Source organism: Eucyclogobius newberryi, unplaced genomic scaffold, assembly GCF_026437365.1.
Source record: "Eucyclogobius newberryi isolate DKJ021-1_F unplaced genomic scaffold, fEucNew1.0.hap1 SCAF_616, whole genome shotgun sequence".
Taxonomy (NCBI): Eukaryota; Metazoa; Chordata; class Actinopteri; order Gobiiformes; family Gobiidae; genus Eucyclogobius; species Eucyclogobius newberryi.
Genome location: NW_027316297.1, coordinates 4,301 through 26,827, shown reverse-complemented (window position 1 = coordinate 26,827; position 22,527 = coordinate 4,301). Strand labels below are relative to the sequence as shown.

General features: G+C 43.3%; 1 protein-coding gene across 2 annotated transcripts; it reads left to right on the top strand.

Moving 5' to 3' along the window:
• Positions 1–14,108: 14,108 nt before the first annotated feature.
• On the top strand, positions 14,109–21,408 carry ndufs8a (NADH:ubiquinone oxidoreductase core subunit S8a). Of its 2 annotated transcripts, none has more exons than XM_072434280.1 (8): positions 14,109–14,195; positions 14,787–14,835; positions 15,727–15,780; positions 15,861–15,950; positions 16,889–16,997; positions 18,631–18,694; positions 19,256–19,384; positions 20,589–21,408. In XM_072434280.1, exons 2-8 carry the CDS (start codon positions 14,793–14,795, stop codon positions 20,718–20,720), a joined length of 621 nt encoding a protein of 206 aa, XP_072290381.1. In that variant the 5' UTR covers positions 14,109–14,195; positions 14,787–14,792; the 3' UTR covers positions 20,721–21,408. The 2 variants fall into 2 exon arrangements, with proteins under 2 accessions (XP_072290381.1, XP_072290382.1); XM_072434281.1 differs by having other exon boundaries at positions 14,116–14,195; positions 15,715–15,780.
• The last annotated feature ends 1,119 nt before the right edge of the window (positions 21,409–22,527 follow it).

Sequence of the window (22,527 nt, the reverse complement as noted above, 5' to 3'; positions counted from 1 at the left end):
AAGTGCAAACGACAGGTAACAAGTGCAAACGACAGGTAACAAGTGCAAACGACAGGTAACAAGTGCAAACGACAGGTAACAAGGGCAAACGACAGGTAACAAGGTTAAACGACAGGTAACAAGGTGCAAACGACAGGTAACAAGTGCAAACGACAGGTAACAAGTGCAAACGACAGGTAACAAGGGCAAACGACAGGTAACAAGGTTAAACGACAGGTAACAAGGTGCAAACGACAGGTAACAAGTGCAAACGACAGGTAACAAGGGCAAACGACAGGTAACAAGGGCAAACGACAGGTAACAAGGGCAAACGACGGGTAACAAGGACAAACGACGGGTAACAAGGACAAACGACAGGTAACAAGGGCAAACGACAGGTAACAAGGGCAAACGACAGGTAACAAGGACAAACGACAGGTAACAAGGGCAAACGACAGGTAACAAGTGCAAACGACAGGTAACAAGGGCAAACGACAGGTAACAAGGACAAACGACAGGTAACAAGGGCAAACGACAGGTAACAAGTGCAAACGACAGGTAACAAGGGCAAACGACAGGTAACAAGGGCAAACGACAGGTAACAAGGGCAAACGACAGGTAACAAGGGCAAACGACAGGTAACAAGTGCAAACGACAGGTAACAAGTGCAAACGACAGGTAACAAGGACAAACGACAGGTAACAAGGGCAAACGACAGGTAACAAGGGCAAACGACAGGTAACAAGTGCAAACGACAGGTAACAAGGGCAAACGACAGGTAACAAGGGCAAACGACAGGTAACAAGGGCAAACGACAGGTAACAAGGACAAACGACAGGTAACAAGGGCAAACGACAGGTAACAAGGGCAAACGACAGGTAACAAGTGCAAACGACAGGTAACAAGTGCAAACGACAAGTAACAAGTGCAAACGACAGGTAACAAGTGCAAACGACAGGTAACAAGGGCAAACGACAGGTAACAAGGTTAAACGACAGGTAACAAGGTGCAAACGACAGGTAACAAGTGCAAACGACAGGTAACAAGGGCAAACGACAGGTAACAAGGTTAAACGACAGGTAACAAGGTGCAAACGACAGGTAACAAGTGCAAACGACAGGTAACAAGGGCAAACGACAGGTAACAAGGGCAAACGACAGGTAACAAGGGCAAACGACAGGTAACAAGGACAAACGACGGGTAACAAGGACAAACGACAGGTAACAAGTGCAAACGACAGGTAACAAGGGCAAACGACAGGTAACAAGGACAAACGACAGGTAACAAGGGCAAACGACAGGTAACAAGTGCAAACGACAGGTAACAAGGGCAAACGACAGGTAACAAGGACAAACGACAGGTAACAAGGGCAAACGACAGGTAACAAGTGCAAACGACAGGTAACAAGGACAAACGACAGGTAACAAGGGCAAACGACAGGTAACAAGGGCAAACGACAGGTAACAAGTGCAAACGACAGGTAACAAGGACAAACGACAGGTAACAAGGGCAAACGACAGGTAACAAGTGCAAACGACAGGTAACAAGGGCAAACGACAGGTAACAAGGGCAAACGACAGGTAACAAGTGCAAACGACAGGTAACAAGGGCAAACGACAGGTAACAAGTGCAAACGACAGGTAACAAGTGCAAACGACAGGTAACAAGGGCAAACGACAGGTAACAAGTGCAAACGACAGGTAACAAGGACAAACGACAGGTAACAAGGGCAAACGACAGGTAACAAGGGCAAACGACAGGTAACAAGGGCAAACGACAGGTAACAAGGGCAAACGACAGGTAACAAGGACAAACGACAGATAACAAGTGCAAACGACAGGTAACAAGGTGCAAACGACAGGTAACAAGGACAAACGACAGGTAACAAGTGCAAACGACAGGTAACAAGGACAAACGACAGGTAACAAGGACAAACGACAGGTAACAAGGACAAACGACAGGTAACAAGTGCAAACGACAGGTAACAAGGACAAACGACAGGTAACAAGTGCAAACGTCAGGTAACAAGGACAAACGACAGGTAACAAGGACAAACGACAGGTAACAAGTGCAAACGACAGGTAACAAGGGCAAACGACAGGTAACAAGGGCAAACGACAGGTAACAAGTGCAAACGACAGGTAACAAGGGCAAACGACAGGTAACAAGGGCAAACGACAGGTAACAAGGGCAAACGACAGGTAACAAGTGCAAACGACAGGTAACAAGGGCAAACGACAGGTAACAAGGGCAAACGACAGGTAACAAGGGCAAACGACAGGTAACAAGGGCAAACGACAGGTAACAAGGGCAAACGACAGGTATCAAGGGCAAACGGCAGGTAACAAGGGCAAACGACAGGTAACAAGGGCAAACGACAGGTAACAAGGGCAAACGACAGGTAACAAGTGCAAACGACAGGTAACAAGGGCAAACGACAGGTAACAAGTGCAAACGACAGGTAACAAGGGCAAACGACAGGTAACAAGAACAAACGACAGGTAACAAGGGCAAACGACAGGTAACAAGTGCAAACGACAGGTAACAAGGACAAACGACAGGTAACAAGGGCAAACGACAGGTAACAAGGGCAAACGACAGGTAACAAGTGCAAACGACAGGTAACAAGGACAAACGACAGGTAACAAGGGCAAACGACAGGTAGCAAGTGCAAACGACAGGTAACAAGGACAAACGACAGGTAACAAGGGCAAACGACAGGTAACAAGTGCAAACGACAGGTAACAAGGGCAAACGACAGGTAACAAGTGCAAACGACAGGTAACAAGGTCAAACGACAGGTAACAAGGGCAAACGACAGGTAACAAGTGCAAACGACAGGTAACAAGGGCAAACGACAGGTAACAAGGGCAAACGACAGGTAACAAGGGCAAACGACAGGTAACAAGGGCAAACGACAGGTAACAAGTGCAAACGACAGGTAACAAGTGCAAACGACAGGTAACAAGGACAAACGACAGGTAACAAGGGCAAACGACAGGTAACAAGGGCAAACGACAGGTAACAAGTGCAAACGACAGGTAACAAGGGCAAACGACAGGTAACAAGGGCAAACGACAGGTAACAAGTGCAAACGACAGGTAACAAGTGCAAACGACAGGTAACAAGGGCAAACGACAGGTAACAAGGGCAAACGACAGGTAACAAGTGCAAACGACAGGTAACAAGGGCAAACGACAGGTAACAAGGGCAAACGACAGGTAACAAGGGCAAACGACAGGTAACAAGTGCAAACGACAGGTAACAAGGGCAAACGACAGGTAACAAGGGCAAACGACAGGTAAACGACAGGTAACAAGGGCAAACGACAGGTAACAAGGGCAAACGACAGGTAACAAGGGCAAACGGCAGGTAACAAGGGCAAACGACAGGTAACAAGGGCAAACGACAGGTAACAAGGGCAAACGACAGGTAACAAGGGCAAACGACAGGTAACAAGGGCAAACGACAGGTAACAAGGGCAAACGACAGGTAACAAGTGCAAACGACAGGTAACAAGGGCAAACGACAGGTAACAAGGGCAAACGACAGGTAACAAGGGCAAACGACAGGTAACAAGGGCAAACGACAGGTAACAAGGGCAAACGACAGGTAACAAGGGCAAACGACAGGTAACAAGTGCAAACGACAGGTAACAAGTGCAAACGACAGGTAACAAGTGCAAACGACAGGTAACAAGTGCAAACGACAGGTAACAAGGGCAAACGACAGGTAACAAGGTTAAACGACAGGTAACAAGGTGCAAACGACAGGTAACAAGTGCAAACGACAGGTAACAAGTGCAAACGACAGGTAACAAGTGCAGACGACAGGTAACAAGGGCAAACGACAGGTAACAAGGTTAAACGACAGGTAACAAGGTGCAAACGACAGGTAACAAGTGCAAACGACAGGTAACAAGGGCAAACGACAGGTAACAAGGGCAAATGACAGGTAACAAGGGCAAACGACAGGTAACAAGGACAAACGACGGGTAACAAGGACAAACGACAGGTAACAAGTGCAAACGACAGGTAACAAGGGCAAACGACAGGTAACAAGGACAAACGACAGGTAACAAGGGCAAACGACAGGTAACAAGTGCAAACGACAGGTAACAAGGGCAAACGACAGGTAACAAAGGCAAACGACAGGTAACAAGGGCAAACGACAGGTAACAAGTGCAAACGACAGGTAACAAGGACAAACGACAGGTAACAAGGGCAAACGACAGGTAACAAGGGCAAACGACAGGTAACAAGTGCAAACGACAGGTAACAAGGACAAACGACAGGTAACAAGGGCAAACGACATGTAACAAGTGCAAACGACAGGTAACAAGGACAAACGACAGGTAACAAGGGCAAACGACAGGTAACAAGTGCAAACGACAGGTAACAAGTGCAAACGACAGGTAACAAGGGCAAACGACAGGTAACAAGGGCAAACGACAGGTAACAAGTGCAAACGACAGGTAACAAGGGCAAACGACAGGTAACAAGGGCAAACGACAGGTAACAAGGGCAAACGACAGGTAACAAGTGCAAACGACAGGTAACAAGGGCAAACGACAGGTAACAAGGGCAAACGACAGGTAACAAGGGCAAACGACAGGTAACAAGGGCAAACGACAGGTAACAAGGGCAAACGACAGGTAACAAGGGCAAACGGCAGGTAACAAGGGCAAACGACAGGTAACAAGGGCAAACGACAGGTAACAACGGCAAACGACAGGTAACAAGGGCAAACGACAGGTAACAAGGGCAAACGACAGGTAACAAGGGCAAACGACAGGTAACAAGTGCAAACGACAGGTAACAAGGGCAAACGACAGGTAACAAGGGCAAACGACAGGTAACAAGGGCAAACGACAGGTAACAAGGACAAACGACAGGTAACAAGGGCAAACGACAGGTAACAAGGGCAAACGACAGGTAACAAGTGCAAACGACAGGTAACAAGTGCAAACGACAGGTAACAAGTGCAAACGACAGGTAACAAGTGCAAACGACAGGTAACAAGGGCAAACGACAGGTAACAAGGTTAAACGACAGGTAACAAGGTGCAAACGACAGGTAACAAGTGCAAACGACAGGTAACAAGTGCAAACGACAGGTAACAAGTGCAGACGACAGGTAACAAGGGCAAACGACAGGTAACAAGGTTAAACGACAGGTAACAAGGTGCAAACGACAGGTAACAAGTGCAAACGACAGGTAACAAGGGCAAACGACAGGTAACAAGGGCAAATGACAGGTAACAAGGGCAAACGACAGGTAACAAGGACAAACGACGGGTAACAAGGACAAACGACAGGTAACAAGTGCAAACGACAGGTAACAAGGGCAAACGACAGGTAACAAGGACAAACGACAGGTAACAAGGGCAAACGACAGGTAACAAGTGCAAACGACAGGTAACAAGGGCAAACGACAGGTAACAAAGGCAAACGACAGGTAACAAGGGCAAACGACAGGTAACAAGTGCAAACGACAGGTAACAAGGACAAACGACAGGTAACAAGGGCAAACGACAGGTAACAAGGGCAAACGACAGGTAACAAGTGCAAACGACAGGTAACAAGGACAAACGACAGGTAACAAGGGCAAACGACATGTAACAAGTGCAAACGACAGGTAACAAGGACAAACGACAGGTAACAAGGGCAAACGACAGGTAACAAGGGCAAACGACAGGTAACAAGTGCAAACGACAGGTAACAAGGACAAACGACAGGTAACAAGGGCAAACGACAGGTAACAAGTGCAAACGACAGGTAACAAGGGCAAACGACAGGTAACAAGGGCAAACGACAGGTAACAAGGGCAAACGACAGGTAACAAGGGCAAACGACAGGTAACAAGTGCAAACGACAGGTAACAAGTGCAAACGACAGGTAACAAGGACAAACGACAGGTAACAAGGGCAAACGACAGGTAACAAGGGCAAACGACAGGTAACAAGTGCAAACGACAGGTAACAAGGGCAAACGACAGGTAACAAGGGCAAACGACAGGTAACAAGTGCAAACGACAGGTAACAAGTGCAAACGACAGGTAACAAGTGCAAACGACAGGTAACAAGGACAAACGACAGGTAACAAGGGCAAACGACAGGTAACAAGTGCAAACGACAGGTAACAAGGGCAAACGACAGGTAACAAGTGCAAACGACAGGTAACAAGGACAAACGACAGGTAACAAGGGCAAACGACAGGTAACAAGGGCAAACGACAGGTAACAAGGACAAACGACAGGTAACAAGTGCAAACGACAGGTAACAAGGACAAACGACAGGTAACAAGTGCAAACGACAGGTAACAAGTGCAAACGACAGGTAACAAGGACAAACGACAGGTAACAAGTGCAAACGACAGGTAACAAGGGCAAACGACAGGTAACAAGTGCAAACGACAGGTAACAAGGGCAAACGACAGGTAACAAGTGCAAACGACAGGTAACAAGGGCAAACGACAGGTAACAAGTGCAAACGACAGGTAACAAGGACAAACGACAGGTAACAAGGGCAAACGACAGGTAACAAGGGCAAACGACAGGTAACAAGTGCAAACAACAGGTAACGAGTGCAAACGACAGGTAACAAGGGCAAACGACAGGTAACAAGGGCAAACGACAGGTAACAAGGGCAAACGACAGGTAACAAGGTGCAAACGACAGGTAACAAGTGCAAACGACAGGTAACAAGTGCAAACGACAGGTAACAAGGACAAACGACAGGTAACAAGTGCAAACGACAGGTAACAAGGACAAACGACAGGTAACAAGGGCAAACGACAGGTAACAAGTGCAAACGACAGGTAACAAGGGCAAACGACAGGTAACAAGTGCAAACGACAGGTAACAAGGACAAACGACAGGTAACAAGGGCAAACGACAGGTAACAAGGGCAAACGACAGGTAACAAGGGCAAACGACAGGTAACAAGGTGCAAACGACAGGTAACAAGGACAAACGACAGGTAACAAGTGCAAACGACAGGTAACAAGTGCAAACGACAGGTAACAAGGACAAACGACAGGTAACAAGTGCAAACGACAGGTAACAAGGGCAAACGACAGGTAACAAGTGCAAACGACAGGTAACAAGGGCAAACGACAGGTAACAAGTGCAAACGACAGGTAACAAGGGCAAACGACAGGTAACAAGTGCAAACGACAGGTAACAAGGGCAAACGACAGGTAACAAGGGCAAACGACAGGTAACAAGGGCAAACGACAGGTAACAAGTGCAAACAACAGGTAACAAGGTGCAAACGACAGGTAACAAGGGCAAACGACAGGTAACAAGGGCAAACGACAGGTAACAAGGACAAACGACAGGTAACAAGGGCAAACGACAGGTAACAAGGGCAAACGACAGGTAACAAGGTGCAAACGACAGGTAACAAGGGCAAACGACAGGTAACAAGGGCAAGCGACAGGTAACAAGGACAAACGACAGGTAACAAGGACAAACGACAGGTAACAAGTGCAAACGACAGGTAACAAGGGCAAACGACAGGTAACAAGGTGCAAACGACAGGTAACGAGGGCAAACGACAGGTAACAAGGACAAACGACAGGTAACAAGGGCAAACGACAGGTAACAAGGTGCAAACGACAGGTAACAAGGGCAAACGACAGGTAACAAGGACAAACGACAGGTAACAAGGGCAAACGACAGGTAACAAGGACAAACGACAGGTAACAAGGGCAAACGACAGGTAACAAGGGCAAACGACAGGTAACAAGGGCAAACGACAGGTAACAAGGGCAAACGACAGGTAACGAGGTGCAAACGACAGGTAACGAGGGCAAACGACAGGTAACAAGGGCAAACGACAGGTAACAAGTGCAAACGACAGGTAACAAGGACAAACGACAGGTAACAAGGGCAAACGACAGGTAACAAGGGCAAACGACAGGTAACAAGTGCAAACGACAGGTAACAAGGGCAAACGACAGGTAACAAGGGCAAACGACAGGTAACAAGGGCAAACGACAGGTAACAAGGACAAACGACAGGTAACAAGGGCAAACGACAGGTAACAAGTGCAAACGACAGGTAACAAGTGCAAACGACAGGTAACAAGTGCAAACGACAGGTAACAAGTGCAAACGACAGGTAACAAGTGCAAACGACAGGTAACAAGGGCAAACGACAGGTAACAAGGTTAAACGACAGGTAACAAGGTGCAAACGACAGGTAACAAGTGCAAACGACAGGTAACAAGTGCAAACGACAGGTAACAAGTGCAAACGACAGGTAACAAGGGCAAACGACAGGTAACAAGGTTAAACGACAGGTAACAAGGTGCAAACGACAGGTAACAAGTGCAAACGACAGGTAACAAGTGCAAACGACAGGTAACAAGGACAAACGACAGGTAACAAGTGCAAACGACAGGTAACAAGGACAAACGACAGGTAACAAGGGCAAACGACAGGTAACAAGTGCAAACGACAGGTAACAAGGGCAAACGACAGGTAACAAGTGCAAACGACAGGTAACAAGGACAAACGACAGGTAACAAGGGCAAACGACAGGTAACAAGGGCAAACGACAGGTAACAAGGGCAAACGACAGGTAACAAGGTGCAAACGACAGGTAACAAGGACAAACGACAGGTAACAAGTGCAAACGACAGGTAACAAGGACAAACGACAGGTAACAAGTGCAAACGACAGGTAACAAGTGCAAACGACAGGTAACAAGGACAAACGACAGGTAACAAGTGCAAACGACAGGTAACAAGGGCAAACGACAGGTAACAAGTGCAAACGACAGGTAACAAGGGCAAACGACAGGTAACAAGTGCAAACGACAGGTAACAAGGGCAAACGACAGGTAACAAGTGCAAACGACAGGTAACAAGGACAAACGACAGGTAACAAGGGCAAACGACAGGTAACAAGGGCAAACGACAGGTAACAAGTGCAAACAACAGGTAACGAGTGCAAACGACAGGTAACAAGGGCAAACGACAGGTAACAAGGGCAAACGACAGGTAACAAGGGCAAACGACAGGTAACAAGGTGCAAACGACAGGTAACAAGTGCAAACGACAGGTAACAAGTGCAAACGACAGGTAACAAGGACAAACGACAGGTAACAAGTGCAAACGACAGGTAACAAGGACAAACGACAGGTAACAAGGGCAAACGACAGGTAACAAGGGCAAACGACAGGTAACAAGGGCAAACGACAGGTAACAAGTGCAAACGACAGGTAACAAGGGCAAACGACAGGTAACAAGTGCAAACGACAGGTAACAAGGACAAACGACAGGTAACAAGGGCAAACGACAGGTAACAAGGGCAAACGACAGGTAACAAGGGCAAACGACAGGTAACAAGGTGCAAACGACAGGTAACAAGGACAAACGACAGGTAACAAGTGCAAACGACAGGTAACAAGGACAAACGACAGGTAACAAGTGCAAACGACAGGTAACAAGTGCAAACGACAGGTAACAAGGACAAACGACAGGTAACAAGTGCAAACGACAGGTAACAAGGGCAAACGACAGGTAACAAGTGCAAACGACAGGTAACAAGGGCAAACGACAGGTAACAAGTGCAAACGACAGGTAACAAGGGCAAACGACAGGTAACAAGTGCAAACGACAGGTAACAAGGACAAACGACAGGTAACAAGGGCAAACGACAGGTAACAAGGGCAAACGACAGGTAACAAGGGCAAACGACAGGTAACAAGGGCAAACGACAGGTAACAAGGTGCAAACGACAGGTAACAAGGGCAAACGACAGGTAACAAGGGCAAACGACAGGTAACAAGGGCAAACGACAGGTAACAAGGGCAAACGACAGGTAACAAGGGCAAACGACAGGTAACAAGGGCAAACGACAGGTAACAAGGTGCAAACGACAGGTAACAAGGGCAAACGACAGGTAACAAGTGCAAACGACAGGTAACAAGGGCAAACGACAGGTAACAAGTGCAAACGACAGGTAACAAGGGCAAACGACAGGTAACAAGGGCAAACGACAGGTAACAAGTGCAAACGACAGGTAACAAGTGCAAACGACAGGTAACAAGGACAAACGACAGGTAACAAGGGCAAACGACAGGTAACAAGGGCAAACGACAGGTAGCAAGGGCAAACGACAGGTAACAAGGGCAAACGACAGGTAACAAGGTGCAAACGACAGGTAACAAGGACAAAAGACAGGTAACAAGGGCAAACGACAGGTAACAAGGGCAAACGACAGGTAACAAGGGCAAACGACAGGTAACAAGTGCAAACGACAGGTAACAAGGGCAAACGACAGGTAACAAGTGCAAACGACAGGTAACAAGTGCAAACGACAGGTAACAAGGGCAAACGACAGGTAACAAGTGCAAACGACAGGTAACAAGGGCAAACGACAGGTAACAAGGGCAAACGACAGGTAACAAGGGCAAACGACAGGTAACAAGTGCAAACGACAGGTAACAAGGTGCAAACGACAGGTAACAAGGGCAAACGACAGGTAACAAGTGCAAACGACAGGTAACAAGTGCAAACGACAGGTAACAAGGGCAAACGACAGGTTGCAAACGACAGGTAACAAGGGCAAACGACAGGTAACAAGTGCAAACGACAGGTAACAAGGGCAAACGACAGGTAACAAGGGCAAACGACAGGTAACAAGTGCAAACGACAGGTAACAAGGGCAAACGACAGGTTGCAAACGACAGGTAACAAGGGCAAACGACAGGTAACAAGGGCAAACGACAGGTAACAAGGGCAAACGACAGGTAACAAGGGCAAACGACAGGTAACAAGTGCAAACGACAGGTAACAAGTGCAAACGACAGGTAACAAGGTGCAAACGACAGGTAACAAGGTGCAAACGACAGGTAACAAGGGCAAACGACAGGTAACAAGGGCAAACGACAGGTAACAAGTGCAAACGACAGGTAACAAGTGCAAACGACAGGTAACAAGGTGCAAACGACAGGTAACAAGGTGCAAACGACAGGTAACAAGGACAAACGACAGGTAACAAGTGCAAACGACAGGTAACAAGGGCAAACGACAGGTAACAAGGGCAAACGACAGGTAACAAGTGCAAACGACAGGTAACAAGGGCAAACGACAGGTAACAAGGGCAAACGACAGGTAACAAGTGCAAACGACAGGTAACAAGGGCAAACGACAGGTTGCAAACGACAGGTAACAAGGGCAAACGACAGGTAACAAGGGCAAACGACAGGTAACAAGGGCAAACGACAGGTAACAAGGGCAAACGACAGGTAACAAGTGCAAACGACAGGTAACAAGTGCAAACGACAGGTAACAAGGTGCAAACGACAGGTAACAAGGTGCAAACGACAGGTAACAAGGGCAAACGACAGGTAACAAGGGCAAACGACAGGTAACAAGTGCAAACGACAGGTAACAAGTGCAAACGACAGGTAACAAGGTGCAAACGACAGGTAACAAGGTGCAAACGACAGGTAACAAGTGCAAACGACAGGTAACAAGTGCAAACGACAGGTAACAAGGTGCAAACGACAGGTAACAAGTGCAAACGACAGGTAACAAGTGCAAACGACAGGTAACAAGTTGCAATGAGTTCCATTGATCAACAGTTACAAAAGGTGAACTCTGGTGACGCCTTGTGGCTTCATTGTGTCATTGCATGTTTAATAGCAGTCTGGAGCATAGGCCTCCAGTGAACCAGCCGTGATCCTTAATGAAGCCGGTGTTTGTTTAGCATGTGCTTGTTTGTCTCCGTGTGGATAAATGACTCACAGATGCTGCCGATGGAGGAGGTGATGAAGGCGAACTTGAGCAGACTGACCGCCTGGCACCACGCCGACCTTTGACCTCCAGTGAGCACGGCAAACAGAGACCCAGAGATGATCAGCGCCGAACAACCTGCAAAATGAATGTTGTTTCTAAGGCTGCAGCTAATGATTATTCTACTGTTATGTTGATTCTAAAACATTACACTGAACTCTGCAAAAACTAAAATCTGAAATCTTGGTAATGACTTTGGATGAGTCTGTGTCCCTTGAACATCATTTTAAAAAAAACAATTTCTTTCAGATGTGGAACAATGTCCAAACTTGTATTCATGGTAAATACAAGGAACAAAGAACATGACACAGAGAGGGAACATACAATTTACATAAACACATTAAAATAGTCCTACACGTTTAGTCCAGAGCACAGTATTATGAATATGTCCGTTCTCTTTTTTCTATATATATTTATTTATTTTTTAACATTTTAAAAAAAAACATGAAACAGAACAAGACCAGGGTAAATAAATCCAAATGAAACAAAGGCACAACATTTTTCCGTATGTTAATGATATTGTCAGTCAAGTCCTTGATCGTCATCTATTTTTTATGCAGGCATTTTTGGCTGCTGCCAGGACATCGCACCTACATGTTTTTAAATCCTCATTGACTCCCTGTTTTGTCTGACACTTGGAGCGCTGCAGACACTCCAGTGTATTTAACTGTGAAGCTCCTGACATCGGTCTTTTAAAGGTGTCATGCTACGACTTTGGAAGAATCTCCAATTGAACGTGATAAAAATGAAAGATTTTTAAAGATCTTTTTCAAATTACTTTGCACAAAATGATTGCTTTGATGACCTGAACCTCTGATCTAAAGCTCTAAGGATCCCCTTAAACCTCTTGTGCGCTCCTCAGGTTGGGAATATGTAGATTAAAACAAACAAAAACGAAAAATATTTTATTTGCATTTTTCATTGAAAACATGCATTTACCACTTGACCTGGGCTGACCTGAGACCTGAGACTTGGCTGGGCTGGTCGCCATAGAGACAAATAAGTTTAATGCCATAAAGGGCTGTTACAAGTTGATCGATCGCACATAATCGATTATAGAGATAATTGTCCACAACATTAGTAAGAATCAAAATTATACAGAAAACATCCACATTTAGTTTTTATGATGAAGAAACCATTTTATCTGCAAATATGTTTGAAGATGTTCTCAAGCTGCATCAGTTTAACTTTATCTGAGTCTAATTAGTTTAAATAAATAAAAAATCTATTAACAAGCTTTTCGTAATTAAACTAATTGTTTAACCGAAAGAATAATCGATCGGTCAGATTGATCGGCCACACTCCGGAACATTCCAGGCCAGCACAGACAATCACATGACAGAACCTCTACCAGAAAAGTTACATAGTTCACCTTTAAATTTAAATAACATTATCTTACCTATATCTGAGAATGTGAGATTAATGAGTGGAATCCAGCAGCGATTTCTGAACTTCCCTCTGCACTGGAAATAAAATGAGTCAAGACGTTCGTGTAATACAGTTTTATATGGCCAAAGAAAGAGTTTGTATTCTCCATTCAAGTCTATTTTCTACCTTAGCTTTGACCAAGAGGACGAAACAATTCCCCGAAAGTCCCATCAGCATCTCCAGACTCAGGACCGACACCAGGAGCCACTTCTCCGCCTGGGACCACGAGAACTCTGGCAGATTAGAGGAGCCGTTCACATTCACTGGCAAAACAACAACAACATTAACCCGAGAGAACGTCAAATATGTCAGTTTGCTGGCTGGACTTACTTTTAAAGAATAAATATGTCCTCCTCAACACTCTCTGTGGTGATGCAGCCTGTGTGTGTTTGCAGCATGCATGGAAGAGTCATTATTAGGATGTCGTCAAACTCACATTAATTAAATTTACATGCGTCGTTTAACTCAAATGTGCAGCGTCTCCCTCTAGATTTTGTCGTCCAAAATTTGTTTTAATAGTTTTCAGATTACTGTTACAACTCTTGAATCAACGAAAACTACAAACATACATGTCTATTAATTAACCAATTGATTTGTTTATTTATTTGTTTATTTTATTTATTAAGACACTTTCACATGTGTCACTATTAAGTTTAAACATAGAACTATATATTCAGAATTTCATGTTAAATGTGATACTGCCGATGTTATATCTATCTATCTCTCTCTATATATTCTATATATATATATATATATATATATATATATATATAGTTAGTTAGTAGTTAGTTAGTTAGTTCGTTGGTTAGTTGGTTAGTTCAGTAGAGACCACAATAATCATTATTGTGAAATCTCCGTCACGTAAGTGTCTCTGGACCACGCCTCCATACGTCATCACGTCGCTTCCACTTCCGGTGCACGCAGAGCCCCTTCCTAGAGTCCGCTGTTCTGGTTTAGAAGGCCAAATAGCGATATTTCTGGTAAGTTTTACATTCATTCAACATTACCACTATTCAGAGCGCGTTTCTATTCACATGGGCATGCACAGATATCTCAGTAGAGTGTATTAGATGTCCTTTAAAGGCTGCATTTGTCAGGGATTCGCCTCAAGAGACCTTTTCTTATAAAAAAGTCCTTGACGCTCACCGGTGTTAGCTTAGCCACACGTTAGCATTGTACAAGTTCAAACTCTTGTCTACTGAAAGACTCATACACGCAGCTATTTGATTTTTTTATATAAATAGAAAACAGATCAATGCTTGTATAACGGACTTTGTGTAATCTTTTCATAATGCGATCTCAGGTTAGAGCTAGGATAATACATAGATGACATTAGGGACTCGGGTGCACAGATATTTACAGAGGCAATAAATGTAAATGAGTCGTTTGTACGTGATTTCACCGCGTTTAAAAGTGATAAATGCCACATTTACTGCCTGTTTACTGTTATTTGCGCCGATGTAATTATGTTATTGTTTACTGAAGAAAGCATGTGTGTGTTCGTGTTTTGCTGTCATAGTCTGATTGATTTCTGGAGTGCATTTCATATATTATATGTTCTTTATTTTCAGCACAAGATGGCTTCAGCGTTACGTTTAATTTACTGTTCCTCAAGACCAGGTACAGTTATACAAGAGAACACATTTGTCAAAGCTTTGATGACTTTTATATTAGACTGTAAAGCTGATGTAAAATGATCTAAATGCATTTACATCCTGAGATCTAAGCCTGTCACATTTATACTTTACAACTATATCAATGTGTTGGAGGCTCAATAGCCACAGAGTGCTTTTATTTTTATGTTTTCCCCCTAGTATGATAAGATTGAACTTGCATAGGATTGAATAAATATGACTAATTATAAATAAGAACTAAAATGTCATTCTGCCATTTCATAATCACAGCTCATGTTTTTTTTTTTTTTTTAGCAATATATTATACATTTAGAAAAGAGTTTACTGGTAATATCCATCTTCAGTGCCATATAGTAGTTGAATTATTATTGTTTTTCGTGATATTTCCATAGCGACATCACCCTTCAAAATGTGTTGTTGTGACAGGCCTGTTCAGATCATTTAAATACAATTATTCAGGCTGGTTTAAGTAGTTGTCATATATTCGGGACATTGTAGCCTTTACGTAATTACGACGTGCACTTTAGGGCTGTAATCCACTACAGAAACTCTTGATCAACTAATCTGACATGGAGTTAAAAGCTTTCAAAACTATCTCCCCAATCCAACTATATATTTGACCCAAAGTGCACTGACGAGGCAAGAAAAGTACTCAGTAAATTGCATGTTTGTGTGCAAGAAAGTCAGAATAAATTCCCAAATAAAACTCATTCCATGCCCTTTCCTTTCTCCTGTTGTACAAATAAATCCATTTGAAATCCCCAAATAAATTGTTGCTAATAAAGACTTTGGTCCTACAGTCCTCGTTTAAGTGCTTGACGTTGATACTAACTATAATGAAGTTAACATTTCTTTTTTTGCACAGGCTCGTTTGCAGCGAGTCGGAGTTTAGTGCGGCCGTTCAGTGTGTCTGCGCAAAGAGAGGGCTTCAGTAAGTGCCCGTAAAACACCTACAGAGTTTAATGTTCACCACAAACGCCAAACATGGAGTCCTCTTTTATTTGTGTGCAGAGTATGTGAACGCCCAGGAGCTTCCCACAGACATGAAGTCCATCACAGACAGAGCCGCGCAGACGCTGCTGTGGACGGAGCTTTTCAGAGGCGAGAAAATCATTCACTCCACGCTCTCATCCCGCTGTCGACAGAAAAAACGCCAGTTCCTAAAGTTACATCTGCAGTTTAGAACATTTCGGATCACACCAGCCCAGACGTTAGCGTAAGACACTCGGGATGTCTCACAATAACATCGTGGGCCCGTCACATGTGTAAATACAAGCTCTTTTGTCTGAGGCGAGACACATTGTGACTTTTAAATCTGACAAATGCACAGAGCCAGGTTTCAATTTCTTAGTGCTTTTTATTGACATATTAGTTAACAAAAGCAAAATACTGTGAGGATTTAGGATTCCTTATTTAGTTTTTGTTGTTTACTAGATCTGACAAATTTCACCTCATTTTTAGACAAAAAACCCTTAGAATAAGATATTAAAGGAGACATTTTATGCTATATCATCTTTATTGAGGGTTTCATCTTGTTACAACAGTTTCACGTAATAACTTTACTCAAAGTTGTATTTTGATTATAGCTAATCCTGTTTTGTCCTGCAACCGAAAATGTCTATTTTCACTACCCCCTATCCCCACCTACATCGCTGTGCTTGCTTACAATTGTTTGAAAATGTTAAGACTCAAAGAGACATGTTTGGTTCTAAAATGTCATGATGTAACTTCAAATGAAAAACGTGTAAATGCTGCTGCAAGAGGCGGAGCTAATGATTATGTTCACACAGTTCTGCAGTTTAGAACAGAAGACAAATGACCCGCTTCTATTTATAAGTTGTTTTCAGTATTGTCCTTATCATCACATAATATGTGTCGTGTTGTACGATCTGTCCAAATGTTCAGTCCAACATTAGTTTGGTGTGTGTCAGAGCTGCTTTAAAGGCTGATCTTTATGTCTCTTTGGGAGAAAAAACACTTGCTTTTTCCATGTTTTTCTTTCGGCCTTGAATAACTTTAACGTCTGTCTTGATCTTCAGGTTTGGGGATGACCATGAGCTACTTGTTCAGGGAACCAGCGACCATCAACTATCCGTTTGAGAAAGGGCCCCTGTCGCCGCGTTTCCGAGGCGAGCACGCGCTGAGGAGGTGAGGTTACCGTTACTGCTACTGCTACTGGTACTGTTACTGGTACTGTCACTGCTACTGTTACTGTACGTACCACGCAAAGGAAAGCTTTGTATTCATAAGAAACTTAAGTAAAAGTAAAAGCACAAACTCAGCTTGTATATTGCATCGTTTAAATTATTCGAATTTTAATCTGAATTTGATTAGTTTTGACTATCAACCTTCTATGTTGGAGCCTAGATTTAAGGCTAAAGTCTGTGATGGGGCATGTCGGGGGCCGCATGACATAAAGTGCATTCTTGAGCTGATGGAAGTTGTCCTTTTATGGTCAGCGATTTAAAAAAATGCTTTACTTTAGATAAACAACTGATATAAACTTGCTTTCACCACAGTTATGTTCTCCACTAGATGAGACCGAATTGCCGATGGGACCTAGAATATTCCTCTGGTTTCAAAGCATTTCTCACTTTTTATGAAATAATTTAGCTGAAAATAAAACAAATGAGTTTGCCAATGGGGTAAGGAACATTTTCTTTACCCAGTGGCAAATAATTTGGCTTGAAGTAAGAATTAATATGTTGAAACGAGTCAGAAACGGTAAAATAAAACAACTGAATTTAAGATGAATATCCTCAAATCAAGTTTTGTCGAGTTGTAGTTTGTTTGTTTGTTATAGTAAAAATAATGCTTGTCTTACAAATGCTCTGCTGATAATACCGGGCTGCAGTTCATGGTTTGGTCACTAGATGGTGTGGAGGTTTATCTTGGGAGGTTAAAGGTGCCTTAACATGCTTTTTTTCACGTTTCGTAGTCTATCCTAAGTGTATAATTGATAATAATAAGGGTTGTGCAACCCTTACTAACATAATAGTTAAAGGTGGTATGGACGATTTTTTTCAGCAATTTTTTTATCATATTTCCTCGTGGCGTGGATAAATCGTTTGTCCTGCCACGTATCAATCATAAAACGCACCTACCGCTCAACTGCAGCCGCGTCAGGCTCGTCCCCACGTTTCCGCGTGCCTAAGCGCATGGATCTATCATTATATAGTTCCCTCAGTGTACGGGGCAAAATGAAGACGCAGAAGTGGACAGAAATCTACGGGAGACGAGTGATGCGATGCACTCCGTTGAGCTAATAAACAAACGCACGTGTGTGTTGTATCAGTCCACACGGGGGAGTGCGCATGCCCACTTCCGCCTGCCTTCTCAAATCGCCGAAAAATTGTCCATACCGCCTTTAAGAAATATCACCCAGACCTTGGACCCCCTCACCAACCCGGAAATGCAAACGGCTTGGTTTGATATTCGCCCCCACCTTTGCGAAGAGCGATCTGGCTGGTGATGGTGACGCGTGCTTGCCCTTATGACGCGGTCTTGCCCCACCGCCCGTCAGTTTGGAGATTCGAGGAAAGGAGATAGTCTGTACTATAGCTAAACACTGCGGGAATCAATCAAAAAAAAACACTCTGGGTACATATATGAAGCACAAATAGCAATGTAAGAAGGTTAAAAGCTCTGAAAAGTCGATTTTGCATGTTATGGGACCTTTAAACTACATAGTTTCATGTGGAAAAGTTTGTGCCTCGATAGGACTACTGCAAATATAATAAATCATTCAAACCTTTCAAAAGTCTGCTGAATGTAATTCCAGGTATCCGTCTGGAGAAGAACGCTGCATCGCCTGCAAACTGTGTGAAGCCATTTGTCCTGCTCAGGTCTTTATACAAGCCTTCATAACGTACCATTATTATTCTATATTTTGTTATTAGTAATTACCGCAGCAATAACTATTAATGTTGAACTGTAGCGTAACAACTTTAATGTGGGGCTGCAACTGATCATTATTTTAGTTGCTCGTCAAACTATTATTTCTATTGTACAGTGAGAAGTTTTAAGTCCTTTTCGACATGTTGATTTAACAATGCCACTGTCTTTGTTATAAGAGGTCTTTTCGTTAATATGTTCGTCTGTTTAGTCCAGACAATAATTACGATGATAAAATGGAAATTGAAAAAATCCATAAACCAAAATTAGTTTTTATAGTCGATCGTTGCAGCTCTGATTGAATAACGATCTATTCAAAGTACGCTTCCTGTCGAGTGGTGCGGCGTTAAACTGTAAACGGTGAAACGAAAACATGGTTAATTTGAAATTTGTTTAAAACCAAGATTAAATCAGGTCCACGTTGCAGTGGACAAAATGTCTCCCACCTTTAAGTCGTGGGTGAGAGCTACATGCAAACGAAGGCTGAAGCAGATGTTTGTTGTTCTGTTCAGGCGATCTCCATCGAGGCAGAAACCCGAGCGGACGGCAGCAGAAGAACCACTCGTTACGACATCGACATGACCAAATGTATTTACTGTGGCTTCTGCCAAGAGGCGTGTCCTGTCGACGCCATTGTGGAGGTAAATCTCACACACGGAACCCAAGAACTTCACCATAACTCCAACATACGTTTATTTGGCATTCTAAACCTGTTATTACTCAAACTAAACTAGTAAGTCATTGTTTGGTTGATTTGATTTGCAAGAATGTGTTTGTTTTAAGTCTTTTCATTGGTCCAATAACCAAGTCCCTAAATTCTTCGGACCCTATTTAGTCTGAGGAACCACTCGGGTCTAACTGGCTTTAAAGGACACAAACACACAATTTACAAAATAATCTTTTTTCTAACATTGTTGTTCCTCATGAAAAACACCTGGAGTAGCATTTAAGATAAGATAAGATAAGATATTCCTTTATTGTCCCACGTGGGGAAATTTCATTGGTGCAACGCAGGTAGATACAGAGGTAGATCCAGAAGAACAGATCACTTATAGGAAGTCTGAAAAACACTTTCAGTAGAAGATCTCCTATAAATAATTAAAAACTCCCATAGACAAATAAATAAATAAATACATAAATACCATTGCATGTGATCACGACAGTAATTTAGCTTCATTCACACTAGTTTGATGAATCCTGGTTGGAAAGTCCTTTTCCTCCCGATTCATCAAAAACACAGTCTCCTCCATAAGTGAAGTTTCTCGATCTGTGACGTTGCTCTGAGAATCTTCTCTAATCACGATCAGTATAACTGGGTGCTGACACAGGAAGTAAAAGGGCCAGGGTCATGTGCACTTTTGTATTAAACTCTGTAATTCCCTCTGCAGCCAGTAGATGGTGCCAAAACTGCTATTCCTGGAGTAAATCTAACTTTATTTGGTTTGATAATAACCATTTTTCTTGAGATCCCAAACTAAATGTTCACTACCCCCTGTATTATAAAGTTAAGCATGTTTTAGCCAGTAACTAAACAAATAATGCCTCATATATGTCCTTTAACATTAGCATCTACAAACTGGAACATTTCAATATTTAATTAGGTGAGTTAGTAAGGCAAAGTCTCTTTTTTTTCTCCTTTTGCTGCACTGTAAACCAGCACAAAAAGTTATAACTTGCAATGAAATAAAACACAATTATCCACAGTAATTCAACATTTGTGTTACTATTTACTAAGTTTAATTTTTGGAGCTGCAGTGTCCAAGTCTGAGGATTCCACCCAAAGCTGTGTGGTAAATGTTGTGTGTCACCTGAAAGATAAAGTGCTTCCTTCTCCCCATTTTTTAGGGTCCTAACTTTGAATTCTCGACCGAAACGCACGAAGAGCTGCTTTACAACAAAGAGAAACTGCTCAACAACGGAGACAAGTGGGAGCCCGAGCTCGCCGCCAACATCCAGGCCGATTACCTGTACCGATAAACCCGGCCAGCAAGACCTCTCCGCCAAACGTCCGCAATAAACGATCTGCGAGCGTCGGAGCAGCGGTTCTCAAGCACCTCACGTCGAGTGGAGGAAAAAAGGCTCAAAACGGGGTTAATTAGAACTAAAAATGGATTTAAACCGGGATTAAAACTGGTATAAATTGGGAAAATGTCGTCTAACTTTTAAATAAACTAAAACCAGCAATATTTGACCAATGTTCATCTCCTGTGTCGACTGAAATTACAGGACAGGACAAAGCCAGGACAAAACCAGGACAAAACCAGGACAAAACCAGGACAAAACCAGGACTAAACCAGGACTAAACCAGGACTAAACCAGGACTAAACCAGGACTAAACCAGGACTAAACCAGGACTAAACCAGGACTAAACCAGGACTAAACCAGGACTAAACCAGGACTTGGCTCTTGAGAACCGCTGCTGTAGTTTCTCTGGTTTCCGCCGCAGCTGTCAGTCGATCTACTTAAATGCGATGGGTTTTACCATGTTAAATGACAGATATATTTATTGTTTATGGGTAATTTGAGCCACTGTCGTTTGTGTCCAGCTCAGATTCAGACTTAATGCTACACTTATATATATATAGTCCTTTACAGTAACATTGAGTGTCATCTGTTTGTCCATAAGAATATTTTCACCTCAATAAAGTTTGGGAGAAGTGTTCAACTTTGTCTCTGCTATTTTGTCAAAATCTTGAAGCTAAAAAGGGGCTGATGGATTGTATTTGATTACATATATTATTAGACCTTTCCCTCACAAAAGAGCATTTATTAAGGAAGAACGAAGGTATGGTCCATCCATCCATCTTCTTCCGTTTATCCAGGGGGCAGCAGGGACTCCCAGACTTCCCCCACCCCAGACACTTCCTCCAACTCCTCCGGGGGGATCCCGAGGCGTTCCCAGGCCAGCCGAGAGACATAGTCCCTTCAGCATGTCCTGGGTCTTCCCCGGGGCCTCTTCCCGGTGAGACATGCCCGGAACACCTCCCCAGGGAGGCCCCCAGGGAGGCATCCGGAACAGATGCCCGAGCCACCTCAGCTGGCTCCTCTTGACGAGGAGGAGCATCGTCTCTACTCTGAGCTCCTCACCCTATCTTTAAGGGAGCGCCCAGCCACCCGGTGGAGGAAACTCATTTCCACCACTTGTATCCGCGATCTTGTCCTTTCGGTCATGACCCAAAGCTCATGACCATATCCCCTATGGTCAACTTCTTCTATACTGTCAAAATGAACGTGTAAAGGAAGGCTAAAGCTAACATGTTATTATTACTGTTTTGTGACGATTGGCTAATTGTGGCATGCCGACCATCACTAATAATCATCATATTTATATTGTTAATAGTTATCTCGTTAGGTCTGGTTAAATTATTTAAAAGTGTCAATGTACAAAATGCACATATTTTTTACTACTACTACTACCTCTAATTCGTTTTTTACAAATGGATTAAAAAAGTGGCTTTGCTCCTGGTTTTGAGAGACACATTATCGCTATGATTTTTTTCTCGTTTTCCATCCACGATTATAAAGTTGCAGTTATAAAAGTTATCAATGTCCGAAACAAGAGTATGTAGATTTCTGCATTTTAGTGATTTGAATACATAAAGATTAACAGTAAATGCATTTGAGATAAAGAACATTTAATTTGAGGTTTATTTGTTGCACGTGAATAGAAACATGTCAAAGCTGAATAACTATACTCGTGAATTACTGATTTTTTTTTACCCCAAGTCATGTTTGATATGGTTAAAAATTCAAAATGAAAAATGAATTCACCTTTTAAATATTC

Excerpts from the sequence above, each read along its gene's own strand:
- ndufs8a (XM_072434281.1), top strand. The coding sequence starts at position 14,793 with ATGGCTTCAGCGTTACGTTTAATTTACTGTTCCTCAAGACCAG. Across the intron at positions 14,836-15,714 it reads TTACTGTTCCTCAAGACCAG|GCTCGTTTGCAGCGAGTCGG; the intron begins GTACAGTTATAC and ends TTTTTTGCACAG. Across the intron at positions 18,695-19,255 it reads AAGCCATTTGTCCTGCTCAG|GCGATCTCCATCGAGGCAGA; the intron begins GTCTTTATACAA and ends TGTTCTGTTCAG.